Consider the following 13,972-nt stretch of genomic DNA (forward strand, 5'->3'; position numbering starts at 1 on the left):
AAATATAACATGTTATTCTGTTATACAGTATTATACAATCCTATTAAAAAAATGTTTTAATAAATTATTTTCCTAGACAATAACCGATGTATTATACTATTGAGGTTTTTTTTTTAACAATATGATGCAGCTGTATTGATATGAAAAGAATTGTGGTGCTGCGATGGCCCATTTTTCATTCAAATATTCTGCATTTCTTTTTATCAAGAAAATCAAACAAGCCTGCAGTTTCAATTTTCTTAATTTATTATGGGAAAAGATTGAATTGCGAGTGTTTTCCAAGGCAGCAAATGTTGCGTTCACATGAGAGTTCGCAGGGTTGTTCAAGATGAATCATAATACTGAATTTGTGTTTGACTTGAATTCCCCTTAAATAATCACGAACCTAAGGTCTGGTTTTGCTATTAGTAAACAGATTTGTGAAGAAGAATCAACAAAATAAATAACCATCCATTTGCATAAATCTGCAGTTAGTCTGATGAACTTCCCCCATCGTCTTTTATTTACTCTTACAACATAGACATGCTTGTGTCATTAAAATAATAATTATAAAAAAGGAACACGAATTACACCTCGTATATAACTATGTACAGAGTGGCGCAGCCAAAACTTTGTTTCGTTTTTCTTTGCTGGCCTTGTAGCACTTCATCGTACGCAGGATAATATATCCTTCATAAGAAATCCTTTGAAACCGCAGTAAACGTGGACATAAATAAAACTCACATACAGTACATACACTGTGTATAAAAGAGGAAAAAAATGACCCAAGAAAGCAGAGCATGCCTTCCAGTTACACTTACATTCACTTTTTTTCCCCGCACAAATTATGCAAAAGGACATAAACGAAGAATAGTGAACGATAATCACTTTTGTTCATCCAGCTCATTTTTGTGTGTGTGTGTGTATATAGTAAACTGAGGCGGTGGAAAGTTGCTTAATACTGATGGTCTTGTCTCACAGTTTTATTGACGGCCACCCATGAGGCCTTCATGAGCCTCACTGCACGAAATATTTGGCTGCTACGTGTTTTGGTTTCTGCGTATTAAATGCTACGAGTAGACGGAAGCGCTGCTTGTTGAGCTCAACAAGGAGGAGGAAAAAGTCAGAAGCATCTAGACAAGCGCCTTAATGCGTGTGAACGAAACCAGTGAGCTGTCAGAGTGAAGTTTTCCCCAGATTTTGGAATAAAATAGCAAATACTTTGATGACCTGACCTAGAGAATATGTGCGTGTATGTGTGAGCCGATACGTCAAAAAAAAGTCCGGCAAGTGTTGACCGACAGAAACTAAGCATATCAAGAATATAACAATGACAGCACACGTTCTTATAGTAAAAACGGAAGAGAGAACTTCAAGTGGTGACGTCATAACACTGATGTTCACAAGCGTGGCACCGGAATGAAAGCGCGTCCTAACTTTCGCTTGCTCTCTATGTACATGTTCTTGCCATGGCACATGCTCAGAATCATCCAATCTTCCGCATCGCTAGTCCGCGTTTGAGTGGTCGCCAGCCAAGCGCGTTCGAAAGTTTGAGTCGCGATGGAAGGAGGCGGAGGTGCTAATCGCCATGACGTCACGCTCAAGCATCGAACTTCCGTGTCACCGGACCACTTGAGAGAATGGATGAGTTTGGGCTGAACAATTCCTCAAACTCAATGTCGTCAAACACAATAGGTTGCATTGGGGAGGGGGGGTTAATTCATTTCTATGGGTCAGCATTTTTTTTTTTCCATAAAACATTGACGTGATAAAAGCCAAATCTGCGGCTTGTGTCCTAATCTTATGATTTATGTTCACACTTACAAATGTTGTGAGGGTGTGATAGTCAACGCCTTAAAGATGGCTAATGTTTGGTAAATATATAAAAGGTTTTCATATTAATTTGTCCTTTATTTTAGCATCACCTGTAAGACCAAAACAATTTGGTATGATGAATCTTGTTTACGGCAATGCAGATTTATTTATTGCTTGTGTTTGTTGAAAAAAGGCTGGGGAAGAGAAGCTTGAAAAGGATGCCCGCATAGTAAATCACAATGGCAATATTGAGGTGAAAAAAATACAATGATATGATTATTCAAAATTGTTCAGCCCTATTCTCTTCCGCATAAGGTGTCTGCTGTGGCACGCTTTCTTGACAGGAAATCTAACGGTTGAGCATGCTGCATCTCGGCTGGTGTGTAAACGTGACAAGCGGACTTGGCTTAGCCTAGCTTAGCAGAGTTCAGCGTAGCTGAGCGATTCAATCGTTATGGCTACAGGCTGAAGAAGACAGACGGCCCACCCCAAGTTCAGCGGCACTTCCTTCGTCTTCTTCTGCACTCTGGCTCAGTGCTCACCTGCCCTGCTGAGGAGGGGGGCGGGCGGGGGCAACCCCCGTGACCAGTCTCGGCCGAACCTGAATATCGAGGCCTTCGTTCCGCCCCGTCACACCATGAACTCGTTACTGCCATACAGAACCAGCTGCTGCGGCGCCGAGCCGAACTCGGGCTCCCTGCGGTGTCCGCCTGACGTCTCCCTCGGTGAGCTGTGGCTCAGGCGGAGCCTGTGGCTGGGGCGGCCTTTCCCGGGCCGCCGCCCTGACTCGGACGCGTTTCCCGCCCCTCCCGGGCTGTAGGAGGCCAGCAGGGGTCCTGACGACGACGAGCGGAAGCGGTAGTGAGGGGAAGGCGAGTCCGACGGCGGCTGATTGAAGCAGGAGACAACGGAGGCCGAGTCGGCCGAGTCCACCGAGTCGGGATGGCGACGCAAAGGTCGCCTGCACTTCATCTCCCATTTTCGGGAGCCATAAGCGCCCGATTCTGTGGAGTCGGAACAACTAACGCTAAAAAAAATTCAAAACATGATATTTCTCCTGTGCTGATTGATAGTATCGTCACTTACAGTTTCTGTGTTTTTAATAAAATTCTATGATTTTAGTTCAATCCTTACCGGGCTGCTCCCCTGTGGCACCCTCCGTTTCCATGGTGATGTTCTCGGAGCTGTCGGCCGTGCAGATGGACGCTTCTGATTCTGGAGTGTCGTCGTCGGACGCTCGCGGTTCCAGGATCAACATCTCATATGTCAGCTCCTCCCTGGAAAAAAAACAACACATCGTGTACTTCCTATGTGACCCTGCTCATCAACTATTTCATTAACTAATCAACAAACAGCAATCAAATCTTTCATACTTTTCTTTCTGCAGACTCTCAATCTGCTCGTTGAGGATCCGATCCTCTTGCTGCATGGCGAGCAGCTGCTGCTCGCTCAGCGTGCCCTCAACCGCTTCCTCGCCGGCCACTCCCGTGCTTTCGCTGTCCACCACTGGGAGGCCCACCCTAGGGCTGAGTGGGGGAGACTGCGCGTGGGCGCCGCTTTGCCGAACGCGGCTCTTGCTCTGAAAGTTTGGACACAAACAAAAACAAAACGTGCGCTTCTCAATATGGCCTGTTAATATTTTTAAAACAAACGAAAGAGAAACAATGATGGCAAAAAACACTGGAGACTTTCTAAAAAAATACACTTACTTACAACGTACAGATGTGCTAATCACAAGAACACAGCTAACAACAAACTGGAAGGGATACTAGTAGGACACTCTCAGACTCAAAGAAAGGCTTTACCTTCAGTCGGGCAGCGTTAGGCTGCGTGTTAGCCAGTTAGCAAAAACAAAAATGGGTCAGTGCGGCAATAAAATTATCATTCTCTCTCCGAAATACTCATGGAAGAAACACAACACAACACAACACCGACAGCAGCGCTAGCTGCTATTGCTAATATTGCTATTCAAACAACAAACAATAAGCTTTGTGATTTTTTAAATTTGTGAATAAATTTAGACAAGGTTGTTATTTTGGTGCGTGTATGTGCTATGGTGCCTTGATAGCCGAGTTTGAATTTTTTGGGGCATACAAGCGGGCAGACGAGACAACTGCGAAGACTTGGACTGAACGGGACAGACAATGGTGATGGGCGGGCGCACTCGGAGAAGGGGGCATAACATACCGGGTTGGCAGTGTGGGCTATGCTCATAAACTTAACAGCGATTAGTACAGGTTTCTGGAAGGAGGCGTCGGGGGTGGGAAGGGAGGACAAGTCGGGGTTAGGGAGGCTCAGGGGCCTGCCGCCATTGCTCAAAATTGGCTCGCAACACACTCAATACAGTTGCACATCCGGTCTCGTGCAAACAAGCCACTGCTCACCCCGCCCACCTCGAATATTGGGCTCTGAAATTAAATATTGATATTTTTCTACGTCCACCAAGGATCTTTTTTTTTTTAATAGACTCTTAAGTGAAAATGTTGAAATTGTTTTTCCCCAGTGTCAAAACGCAAAGCAAAAAAATTTGTTTTCATGGCAAAAATATGAGCTGCAAACATGGCTGCCGCTTCCTGAAGCTGACAATCGCGCAATGCCGAGCGTGGCGCTCTTACCATGGACCTCCTGACGTGGCTCAGTCGGCTCTTGGCTTTGCTCTCGGCGAACTCCAGACTGTTGATGTCCTTCAGACGCGCTCTGTACTTGCTCATCTGCTCATTGATGATCAGCTCCACGCACCTGCAAAAAGGCCCCAAAATGTACATAACATCAACAACAACGCAAAAGAACCACGAGACTCTTCAAAAGTACAGTAGTACAGAAGAAGACGAATGGACGCACGCTGTGGTCTTGCTGATGTCTTGGACGCTCTGCAGGGGGTCGATGGTGTCGGGGCAGCGCAGGACGCACGGGGCGAAAACGATGGCCAGCGCGTTGGCCGACATCCTGTTGGTGTCCTCCTGCAGCGCAATCCTAAAACCAAACATGAAGAAATGGAAAACATTGTGATGCGCTATGAAGTCGTGACATCTTATCACCTCCAAATTAAAAGCAAATATCTAGTTGCAGTCTCACCTGACCAGGTGGAAGATGAGGCGTTCCAGCGTGCTGAGGTATGTGCGGCTCAGCTGGTCGATGACTGAGTACACACCTCGGATCACCTCCCGCTTGTCGGCTTGACCTGAGCACCCAAAATGGCACGTCGTCACAAAACGAGGACAAAGAGCGGGGCGGCGTGACGTCATTTCACGCCACGCCACCACACACCACGCCACGCCACGGGCTTACCCATGGCTCGGAGGAACTCCTCGTAGAGCTCAAACGTCATGAGCGGGCTGGGCAGGTCGCGGAGCCACTGCTTGAGCACGCTGGCGATGACGTGAATGTTGTAATCGTCCAAGGTCACGCTGCTCACGTCTGGAAAGTGACCAGCCACACGTGACTCCCGTTGCCTCGCATCTGGCCGAGCGCTTCGGAAACTGACCGGTGTCCAGCCCCTGGCGCAGTTCCTTGATTTTATTGGTGGAGCCTGACTTCCTGTAGATGCCCTCCGTGTAGAGGCCGTGCATCTCGATGTAGTTGATGAGCTTCTCTACCAGTTGGGGGACGTTGCGCTCCTCGCCGGTCAGCCTGGAGAGCTCCACGCCAAACTGACGAGGCGACAGCTCCGGATCGTACTTGGCCGCGCGCGCGACAGTCCCGTTAAGAAGGAAAAATAAAAAGACGACAACTTTCGCCAGCAACGAGCGTGGGTGCCTACCTTCTTGCTGCACTTGGTGGCCATCTTGGAGCAGCACTTCCTGTGGCAGGCGTAGCGGCAGACTGCAAGACAGCACACGAGAGTCTGTGCTTTGAAAGCTCAGTTGAGGCATCTCATTGGTTGACACGTGAAGCCAAAAAGTGCCAACCCGATCGAAGATGGCATTACCGTGGAGAAAAATAATTTAATCCAATTTTTCGTCCCTCGGAGAAGAAGGATAAGTGTCAGGTAAGTGAGTTAGTGAGAACACGGCGCTCACGTTTGCAGACGCAGGCTCGGTCCATCATCCAGATGAGCGACGAGCAGTACTCGCAGTACGTGGGGATGCTGTACTGCGTTGACTTGAAGATGTGGCCGTTGTGCTCCTCAACCTGCGGGCAAGGGGGCGGCAACGACCAGCTCAGGCGACCGAGAATCACCACTCAAAATGACCGCCTGGCGTTTTCAACTCACAATGTCAGTGTCCTTCTTGCGCGACTTCTTGCGCTCTCGTTTGGCGGCCTGGGAACAAAGACACGGAATTGAACTAAATTTGATATTTATCATTTTTAAAAACTGACAGTGTGAGCTGACTGATAAAACAATCAAATCATATTTTTGGGTTGTAAGTGGAAGTTAATGAGTAGCTTACATTTTTTTCCAAAAACCAAATAATTAATAATAAAATAAAAATGAAAAAATAAAATAAAAATAATTTTAAAAAATAAAATGAATAATCAGATAATAAATCAAAATTACATATACTTAAGGCTCGTGTAACATGAGTTTGAAATGATATTACTTTTCATCCAGGCAATTCGATTTTTTTCTAAATTGGCTCCTGCGCCAATGACAGTTCATTATTTTCTTACCCTGCCGATGGTCCCCTCCATGGGCTTGTACTCTGTCATGAACTCGTCCAGGAAGACCTTGAAGGTGTTGACCCACACCTTCACCGGCGACTCATTCCAGTCACGTTGCTCCAGCCGCATGCTCTTCTCCAGGATGTGCTCAAAGAGGGCGTGCAGGTCCTTGTAGCGAATACTCCTCCCGTCGTCCATCTGCCCGGTGACACGCATGTTCGTTTGACATGGTCCACATGGGCGAGTCCACTGCACAAGATGGGGGGATCGCGTACTCACAGCCAGGGCGGTGGAATACGAGTTGAAGATGTTGATGCGGAACTCCTTCAGGGCTTTCTTGAAGACCACATCCACCATGGTGTCCTTCTTGCCGTTTTCACTCTCCAGGTCGGCGATCTGAAGGTACAAACGCAAAAACATTTTGGTCAGTTCCCACACGTTCATAATACTAAGTGGTGTTTCCGGTGAGGTCATGGAAATATTGGGAGCAGCTCTGGGATGACCTAAATGCATTTTTAGGGCGGGCACCTTCTTGAGCAGGAAGTCGTTCATGGTGCGGTAGTCGTGAGCCGAGCTGAGGATGTGCAGTGCGTCATTCTGCCACTGGGCAGGTTCTAGAGCCACGCTGCTGATCTTCAGGCTGCGCCGCCGCCGCATCTTGGGAGACGGCTCCTTGTTCTCCTTGCTGTCCCACAAGCCCCGTGGCGCCGACGCTGCCTTCAGGTCCGGACTAAGAGGAGGCGACGGGGCCTCTGATGGACGAAAAAATAAAATCAGCTGATGTAAGATGCAGCTTCTTTTTTTTTTTACTTTTCTTACCGGGTGTCTCAGCAGCACTTTCGCCCCTGCTGGACACTTTTTTCCCGCCGTGTTTACTTTTACTCCAGAATCGCATCTTCCCTCTCATTCTGCTCCAAATGAAGAAAGTGAAAGTAGTGACAAAACACACATGAACATTTGCGTGCATCATGTGATCTCTCTACCTTCCATCCTGACTGGAGGTTTTCCTCAGCACCTCCACTTTGCCCAGATCTCCCGATGACATGGTCTTATGGATCTTCTTTGGGTCTTTGTGGGAATCCTGCAGCGGAAGACATAAAACCAGAAGAGTGAGCAAGCAGAGCGTTCCCAAAATGGCCGACGGCGTCCTGGGATGCTGCGAATGGCGACGAAGCGAGAAGGTTTGTCCCCAACGTCGGAATACGTGACTCACAAAAAGTTAGGTCACTTGGACTTTGGGGTGAAATTCCAGGATGGAGCGTAACCTTTACAAGTCACCTTCTTTTATCATTTGAGCGCATTTTTGGTTCATCCTGAAATTTCTACTTTGTGTGGGTCGTGTCTCATTTCTCTTTTCATGCTGAATTAAATGTTGATTAGTAACAAGAAAGAGGACAGGATGCTCTTGATCAAGCGTCATTCGAGCCAGCATGCATCAGCGCAGCTTCTCTTCTCAAGAGTTGGATTGGGTGAGTCCAGGCCGTGCAGCAGCTGGAGCCATCTTCTTCGTTTCCAAGCAGACAGAAAAACACTTTGTCGTTACGGGAAGAGAGAGCCTGTGAAGTAAGAAGGCTCTGCTCCCGAGAAGTCGGCGGAAGTGGCGGGCGGGAAAACAAAGGAGGCCGAGGAGGGGTCCCGGGGGGATTTACCATCTCGGAGTCACTGTGACAGTCGGCCTTGGGGCGTGCACGCGGTGGGCACGGGGAGGGGGGCGGCGTGCGGGAGTGGGCGGGGACATAGTACTCGTCGTCGTCGTCGTCCGAGCGCGTGGCTCCTTCCGAGTTACAGCGCGTGAGGAAGTCGGAGCGCGTCCGGGACATGAGCGCTTTCTTTTTGGGGCCTGGCCGCCCCAACTGCTGCCGGGCAACCACAGCAACAGCAAAAATGTTCACAAACCGCCAAAGTGACTTGAGGAGACATTTTATGGCGTTTTTCCACAATCTCAAAAACAGTTGTCTGTCAAAATTCGTTAGCAATTAAGCGAGTTGGTCCGATTTAAAAGCGGGCCCGGCCCGCTTGCTGCAGTGTGTGAAGTGTACATTTACCTCTCTGGTCCTGGAATCATCTTTGAACATGGACAAAGATCTTCCCTGGGTCACCAAATCCTTATCGGACCTGCAAGGAACACACATACACGCATCTGGACCTTTTAGTAAACAAGGTCAAAGGCCATGTGGTGGTTGGGACTTACTTGGAGAACGGAAGCTTGCGTCTGGGTGGCGCCGTGTTGGTGGGCTTCTCTGTCATGTTGACGATGACGGTCTGAGCCGAGTTCTTCTTCTGGGCTTTGGGTGGCTTGGTGTCAAGGAGCGGGCTGGCGGCTCCCTGCCCACGCGGGACCATTTTCTTCTCCCGCTGACCCGGGCGGACGGTGGGAGAAACGCCGGCTTTGGCCTCCAGGGTGATCTTGATGTCCACTTCTGAGGAGCAAAGACCAGGAACTTCTGGGCTTGCCTCAAAAGTGGCTGGAGACAGAACCATGGAGGAATCGCCTTCCTCAAAAGTGGACTGTGGAGTTCTTTCTTCTTCAATGGTAGATGCTACCTCCAAACCCGATATGTGTGTCTGTTGGGAACTGGCTTGCGGTTCTCTGCATTCAGAAGTTCTTTCTGGACTTTGGACTACCGACGACCCCTCTTCCAGAGGACTCTCTTTTTGCATACTGATCAAGACCACGACGGGCTTTCGAAACGTGGACTCTCTTCTGTCTTTGGAAGACTTGCTGGGACTTTCGCGTGTCGGTTCTCGGACTGGACTTTGGTCCGAAGCGATGTAAAACGTTGCCCTCGGGCTCTCGGTCCTGAGCGGTGACTCCGTCTCGGGCTTTTCGTTGTGGTTTGAATCTCTCGCTGGCTCTGAAGTCAAACGTTCTCGAGGCGCGGTCAAACAGGACGTGAAAGCTCCTGAACTTTCGGTCTCTGTGTCCTCGGCAGCGAGCGCCTCAAAGCTATCAAGAGACCCAAGAGGCGAATGTCTGCGATGGTCCTCTGGGCGACAGGTGGCGCTGTCTGGTTCCAACTCTCCTCGAGGAGGTGTGTCGACATTTCCGGTGCGAACCTTGAGAAGCACCAAGCTGAATTGTGCCTGCTCCAGCTCTCTCATGCGCCTGCTCTCTCGCTTGGCTCGAATCTTGTGGCTGGCCTCGTCCGCGCCCCGACTTCGATTGTCTTCCGCCAGTTCCCCGGAGAGGCTCTCCACGTGATCCTGTTCCAAGGTGAGGTCGTCGTCGGGTCCTTGAATGATGGGCGCCGCCGCTTCGTGCTGCTGCTTCAGTTCTCGGAATCTATCGATTTTTGAAAAAGATTCATTACCAACGTGACACGTAAAGTGTTTTTTTTTTTTTTTTTTTTGCCTCTCCCACTCACCCTTTTGCGTACCTTAGGCGGGCCAGGTAACCCCTCGCCATGGCCTGCAGCAACATCACAGTCCTGCAGGTCTCACAGTAGCGTCTCCTCTCAGCGAATCCCCTCCAAACCGCCTGGATGGCGACAGCCGCCACCGTCCTTCGGCGCCGGCGCGTCCTCCAGCTCCTCTGGACGGCCACGGCCGAGCTGCGCCACCGCAGGAATGTCCGGCGCTGCCTGCAGCGCCTCCAGGCTGTCTGGAGGCACACCACCGCTCGCTCCTCCAGCCTCAAATCCATGGCGGACTCTCGAATGAGGCAGCATCGCCACCAGCGCTTCAAAACAAAAAATGCAGGCCAACGGGTTTTATTTGATTTGCTGTTGTTAATTATTTGTAATCAAAAAAGTCCCACTTGGATGACACGTGCAGCCAGCCTCATCCTGACAAAGTTGCTCCTCTCCAGGACGGCTCTGAAGCGACGCTGCAGCGTGACGATGCGCCGCAGAACTTCCTGGTGCAGGAGCGTCTGAAGACGTTGACGCTCCGCCTCCCGCAGGAACACCTGCAAGGCCGACGGGTGGATTGCACCCATCAAAACCTGCGGATGACACCAGGAGGCGTTTGCGGCTCTCTTTACCGTGGTGTTGCCCACTTGGTAGCCGGCCGGCATCAGATGGATCTGCCTGAAGAACTCCCTGATGCCCAACTTGGTTGCGGTTGTGCCTCGAGGCAGCAGCACGTGAAAGTGACGCACGAAATCCTGGAAATGACATCACACTGATGGGGGAGGAGGAGCTCACTTTTTTTTTTTTTTTATTTACAAGCACAATAAAGTATATTACATTTTATGCCATTTTTTGCTCATAGCATCAGAATCTAAAATGGGCCCAAAGCTTTACCTGGAAAGTGTACTTGACGCTGTAGCCCGATTGTCGGATCCGGACGGTTTCCAGCATCCCCGTGTAGCGCAGCTGCCTCAGCACTAAGCTGTCATTAAAGCGCAACGGCAGCTGACAAAGACAAGAAAATGATTTTTTTTTTAATTTATTTATCTTAGATCATATTTATTAAATTAATATATAATATAAAGAAAATGTATTGTATTTTTAATATAATATTTATTATATTAATATTTATAATTGTGGGGTTTTTTTTTGTACCTTCTCAGCATTGGAGCGGATGCACTTGACAAAGTACGGCTCCGATTGGTTGAGCGTCTCCATCAGTTTAGTGAGGGAAGCCTGCACACGCAAACACATTCTCGTCTTGTCCAATCAATTTAGTTGAGTCCGACAGGCAAATTTTCTTATATTTTTTGAAGAGTGAGCAATTAGTATTTTCTTTTGAGTCCAGCAGGGGCAGCAGAGAGCAAGCACTCACCTGGAACTGAGCGCTGATGCTGGGCGGTTTCTTCTTCTTGTGCAAGTGAAGCAACGACTTGGTGATGCGATCGTGGAGCGTAACGCTGCTCAGGTGACGCAGAGATTTTACGTCCAACAAGTGCTACCAATATTAAAATATATATATATATATATTAACACAAGTCCTCTTTCATAATTTGATGACATATTATCACCTTGGGGAGGCTGGGCTTGACTTTGCAGTTTCTGTTTCTGCTGAAAAGTGAGACAAACAAGTCAGCAATGGGAAGTTGAGGCAAAAATGTTGTTAGACAATAAAATACTCACAGTAAGATTCCCTGAGCTCGTTCCAGGAGTTTGCTGTTGGACGAGTTGATGAAGATGCCGTCCTCTCCCAGGGCCGTCGGGCTCCCCGCCGACGACAGGCGTCCCGACCTCAGCCCGCGCCCATTGCAGCCGGCGCCGAAGCTATCACTGTAAGGCGATAAAAAGCCAAATAATGACAAAGAACTAACGACGAAATGACGTCGAGGACTCACCAGCCGGCTTTCTCGTTCAGGGTGTTGGCGCCTTGAAGATCTGCCAGCGGAGAGCGAGGGTTTTTCCTGGTGATGCCTGCATGCCAAGGAATGAGAGGAAAACAAGATGAGCTGTGACTTTGCTACAACAACAAGAATATCACAAACGACAAAAAATGTCCAGTGCAGGCTCCCGCTTGTCCACAGGGGACGAATTCCACAGATTTTTTTCCCGATCAGTCACAAAGAAAATTGCACGGGTGAGGTTGTATTTCTTACGGCGCGCTGCCATAATAAAAGCTTCTCGCTTCTGGTGTTATTGACCACAAGTGACGGCCTCAACCTGGAATTGATTTCTGAGCGTTTTCATTTGAACTCACCTCAGAAATGTGACGCCATTGTAAAGCCCGTTAACAAGGCACCGGCTTCCAAAAAAAAAACGGCGCTTACAGGAATTTGTGGGGGCTCTAAAAGCGAGCTTGTTTCACACATGACCAGTCTGAGTGTAATTTCATTGAGTTGGACAAACGTCTTCTCTTAAATCAAATCAATTTGTGGCAGGAATCAACGTTTTTTTTTTCTTTAATGTGAGCAAGTTGGAGCTGTTCCCGATTGAACCTACTTACGGTATTTCTCATCCTTGCACCTTTGAAGGATCTCAAGGCTCCTCTGGTGAACCGGGTGATGAAGGAAACTGAAACTGTCCACAGTTTTGACGGCGGCACAGGGGACGGCGGAATCGTGACCTAGCCATCAGATGTAATAAAAAGGTAATTTTTGGATCTGGTGATTGAATTGATCATCGATTTTGTTAATCGATTATTGAAACAGAATTGTTGCGCCTCTAATAATAAAAAAATAAATAAATAAAATCGCTGACGTCCGACCTGTCTTCTTGTATCGGCTTCCGGCCTCCCTGAAAGCCACCAGGGCCCGGAAGTAGGCGCGCAAAACGGCCCAGCGGAATGTGGCCACTGGGTCGATTCCCATCAGGCCGCAGATGAAGGCGTTTTTGCTGCTCTTCAGCAAGGCCACCACGTCGGGGCGCATGTGGTCCGTGTTCTTCTCCCGGAAGTCCTGAACACGGCACAAAATATTTTTCGGTGTGGTAGATATCTCGCAGCCGATACTCGGCCGCCGGCGTGATCCAAAAGACTAGAGCGCTTCCAGCACATGTGCTTCTTATCAGAACGCAGCTGGGAGGCGAGCGGGAGAATTAGATTGAGCGGGTGGGCGAGGAGGGGGAAAAGACAAAAGTAGGTCGGCGGCACAACGAGAAGTTCATAAAAGGCTTGGACAAAAAGGAGAGGAAAAGATGTGAAACAGGCCAATTACACTTGAGCTGCGCTGTAGCAACATAATCTGTTGCCGCCGCAAAAGTAGATGAACGTTTTTTTTCCTGCCTGCTTCTATATTGAGCAGGAAAGAAGCCCAAAAAAGTGATTTGTAATCTAATGGGAAAGAATCAGATCTGATCATCTTTTTTTTTTTTTGTCACACTGCAGAGCCAGAATTAGAAATTCCGAGCTCACCTTAACTCTGTACTTGACTTTGCCGGCGTAGTGCGTGATGATGAAAGCGGGCTCCATGACGGCGGGGAACTCGATGTAGCTGTTTCCCTCATGCTGACGCTTGAACTTGTCCAGCAAGGTCTGATTCGACGCCTGAGGGAAGCTGCCGTCAAACCAGACAAATGAGGAGGACATGTCGCTTCCTGATTCACGCACCCCCCTCTGAGGCGTACTTGCACTCCTCGTCCAGCAGGTGGAAGAGCGCCGTGGGTTTCTTGCTGATAAGGTTGATGCAGCTGCTGTTGTCGATGTAGTCGATGGTGTGCCAGCTGATGCCCTCGACTTGGTACTCCTCCTGCAGGAAGACGGCAAAGCGCTCGCAAATTTGGAACCCGCAAAACAAAGGAATGTGGCCAGAGCTGCACCTGCTCCAGCTTGAAGATGTGCTGGTTGAAATAATGCTGCAAACGCTCGTTGGCAAAGTTGATGCAGAATTGCTCAAAGCTGTTGTTCTCGTAATCCTCAAATCCAAAGATGTCCAACACGCCGATGGAGAAGATCTGGAGGAAGGTAACACAGGCTGATAATGTCAGCTGGGTTTTGTATTTTTCAGATTTGGGGCCATTGAAGACGATATTGGCGATTGCCTTTTAACTCATTCAGTGCTATCGATGGTTATAGACGTCAAAGATATTAACTGGGTCGGCAGGACGAGGCCTTTCGTTAGGGATTATTCATCTAATTGGAAGGCAAGAGGAACAACCTCGATAAGAAGCGCCGCCGCATCGACCCACCTCGGCGTGATCGACATGACGTCAGTGCCGAGGGAAAGCAAAACACC

At 48.8% G+C, this 13,972-nt stretch overlaps 1 protein-coding gene across 19 annotated transcripts in view; it reads right to left on the bottom strand.

The window, feature by feature from the left end:
• Positions 1–223: 223 nt before the first annotated feature.
• The window catches only part of LOC148395990 (unconventional myosin-IXAb-like), a 55,242-nt gene continuing 41,493 nt past the window's right edge, over positions 224–13,972 (bottom strand). For 8 of the 19 annotated variants that reach the window (XM_088378111.1, XM_088378110.1, XM_088378123.1 and 5 more), the window contains 34 exons: positions 13,557–13,691; positions 13,365–13,486; positions 13,153–13,294; positions 12,508–12,697; positions 12,247–12,366; positions 11,642–11,717; positions 11,430–11,576; positions 11,318–11,357; positions 11,122–11,244; positions 10,902–10,982; positions 10,641–10,751; positions 10,379–10,501; positions 10,154–10,303; positions 9,762–10,075; positions 8,588–9,679; positions 8,442–8,511; positions 8,046–8,252; positions 7,380–7,477; positions 7,216–7,304; positions 6,925–7,148; positions 6,676–6,792; positions 6,406–6,594; positions 6,008–6,055; positions 5,814–5,925; positions 5,555–5,616; positions 5,279–5,471; positions 5,083–5,211; positions 4,870–4,975; positions 4,636–4,767; positions 4,410–4,533; positions 3,600–3,620; positions 3,168–3,373; positions 2,929–3,071; positions 224–2,798 (listed from right to left, as the gene is read on the bottom strand). In XM_088378111.1, coding sequence (XP_088234237.1) covers positions 2,425–2,798; positions 2,929–3,071; positions 3,168–3,373; positions 3,600–3,620; positions 4,410–4,533; positions 4,636–4,767; positions 4,870–4,975; positions 5,083–5,211; positions 5,279–5,471; positions 5,555–5,616; positions 5,814–5,925; positions 6,008–6,055; positions 6,406–6,594; positions 6,676–6,792; positions 6,925–7,148; positions 7,216–7,304; positions 7,380–7,477; positions 8,046–8,252; positions 8,442–8,511; positions 8,588–9,679; positions 9,762–10,075; positions 10,154–10,303; positions 10,379–10,501; positions 10,641–10,751; positions 10,902–10,982; positions 11,122–11,244; positions 11,318–11,357; positions 11,430–11,576; positions 11,642–11,717; positions 12,247–12,366; positions 12,508–12,697; positions 13,153–13,294; positions 13,365–13,486; positions 13,557–13,691 — 5,610 coding nt within the window. In that variant the 3' untranslated portion in view covers positions 224–2,424. The remainder of the gene's footprint in view (positions 2,799–2,928; positions 3,072–3,167; positions 3,374–3,599; positions 3,621–4,409; positions 4,534–4,635; positions 4,768–4,869; positions 4,976–5,082; positions 5,212–5,278; positions 5,472–5,554; positions 5,617–5,813; positions 5,926–6,007; positions 6,056–6,405; positions 6,595–6,675; positions 6,793–6,924; positions 7,149–7,215; positions 7,305–7,379; positions 7,478–8,045; positions 8,253–8,441; positions 8,512–8,587; positions 9,680–9,761; positions 10,076–10,153; positions 10,304–10,378; positions 10,502–10,640; positions 10,752–10,901; positions 10,983–11,121; positions 11,245–11,317; positions 11,358–11,429; positions 11,577–11,641; positions 11,718–12,246; positions 12,367–12,507; positions 12,698–13,152; positions 13,295–13,364; positions 13,487–13,556; positions 13,692–13,972) is intronic. The other 11 variants (XM_088378115.1, XM_088378128.1, XM_088378127.1 and 8 more) reach the window with 9 other exon arrangements.

Source organism: Syngnathus floridae, chromosome 6 (genome assembly GCF_059516105.1).
Source record: "Syngnathus floridae isolate MCC-2025c chromosome 6, RoL_Sflo_1.0, whole genome shotgun sequence".
Classification (NCBI taxonomy): Eukaryota; Metazoa; Chordata; class Actinopteri; order Syngnathiformes; family Syngnathidae; genus Syngnathus; species Syngnathus floridae.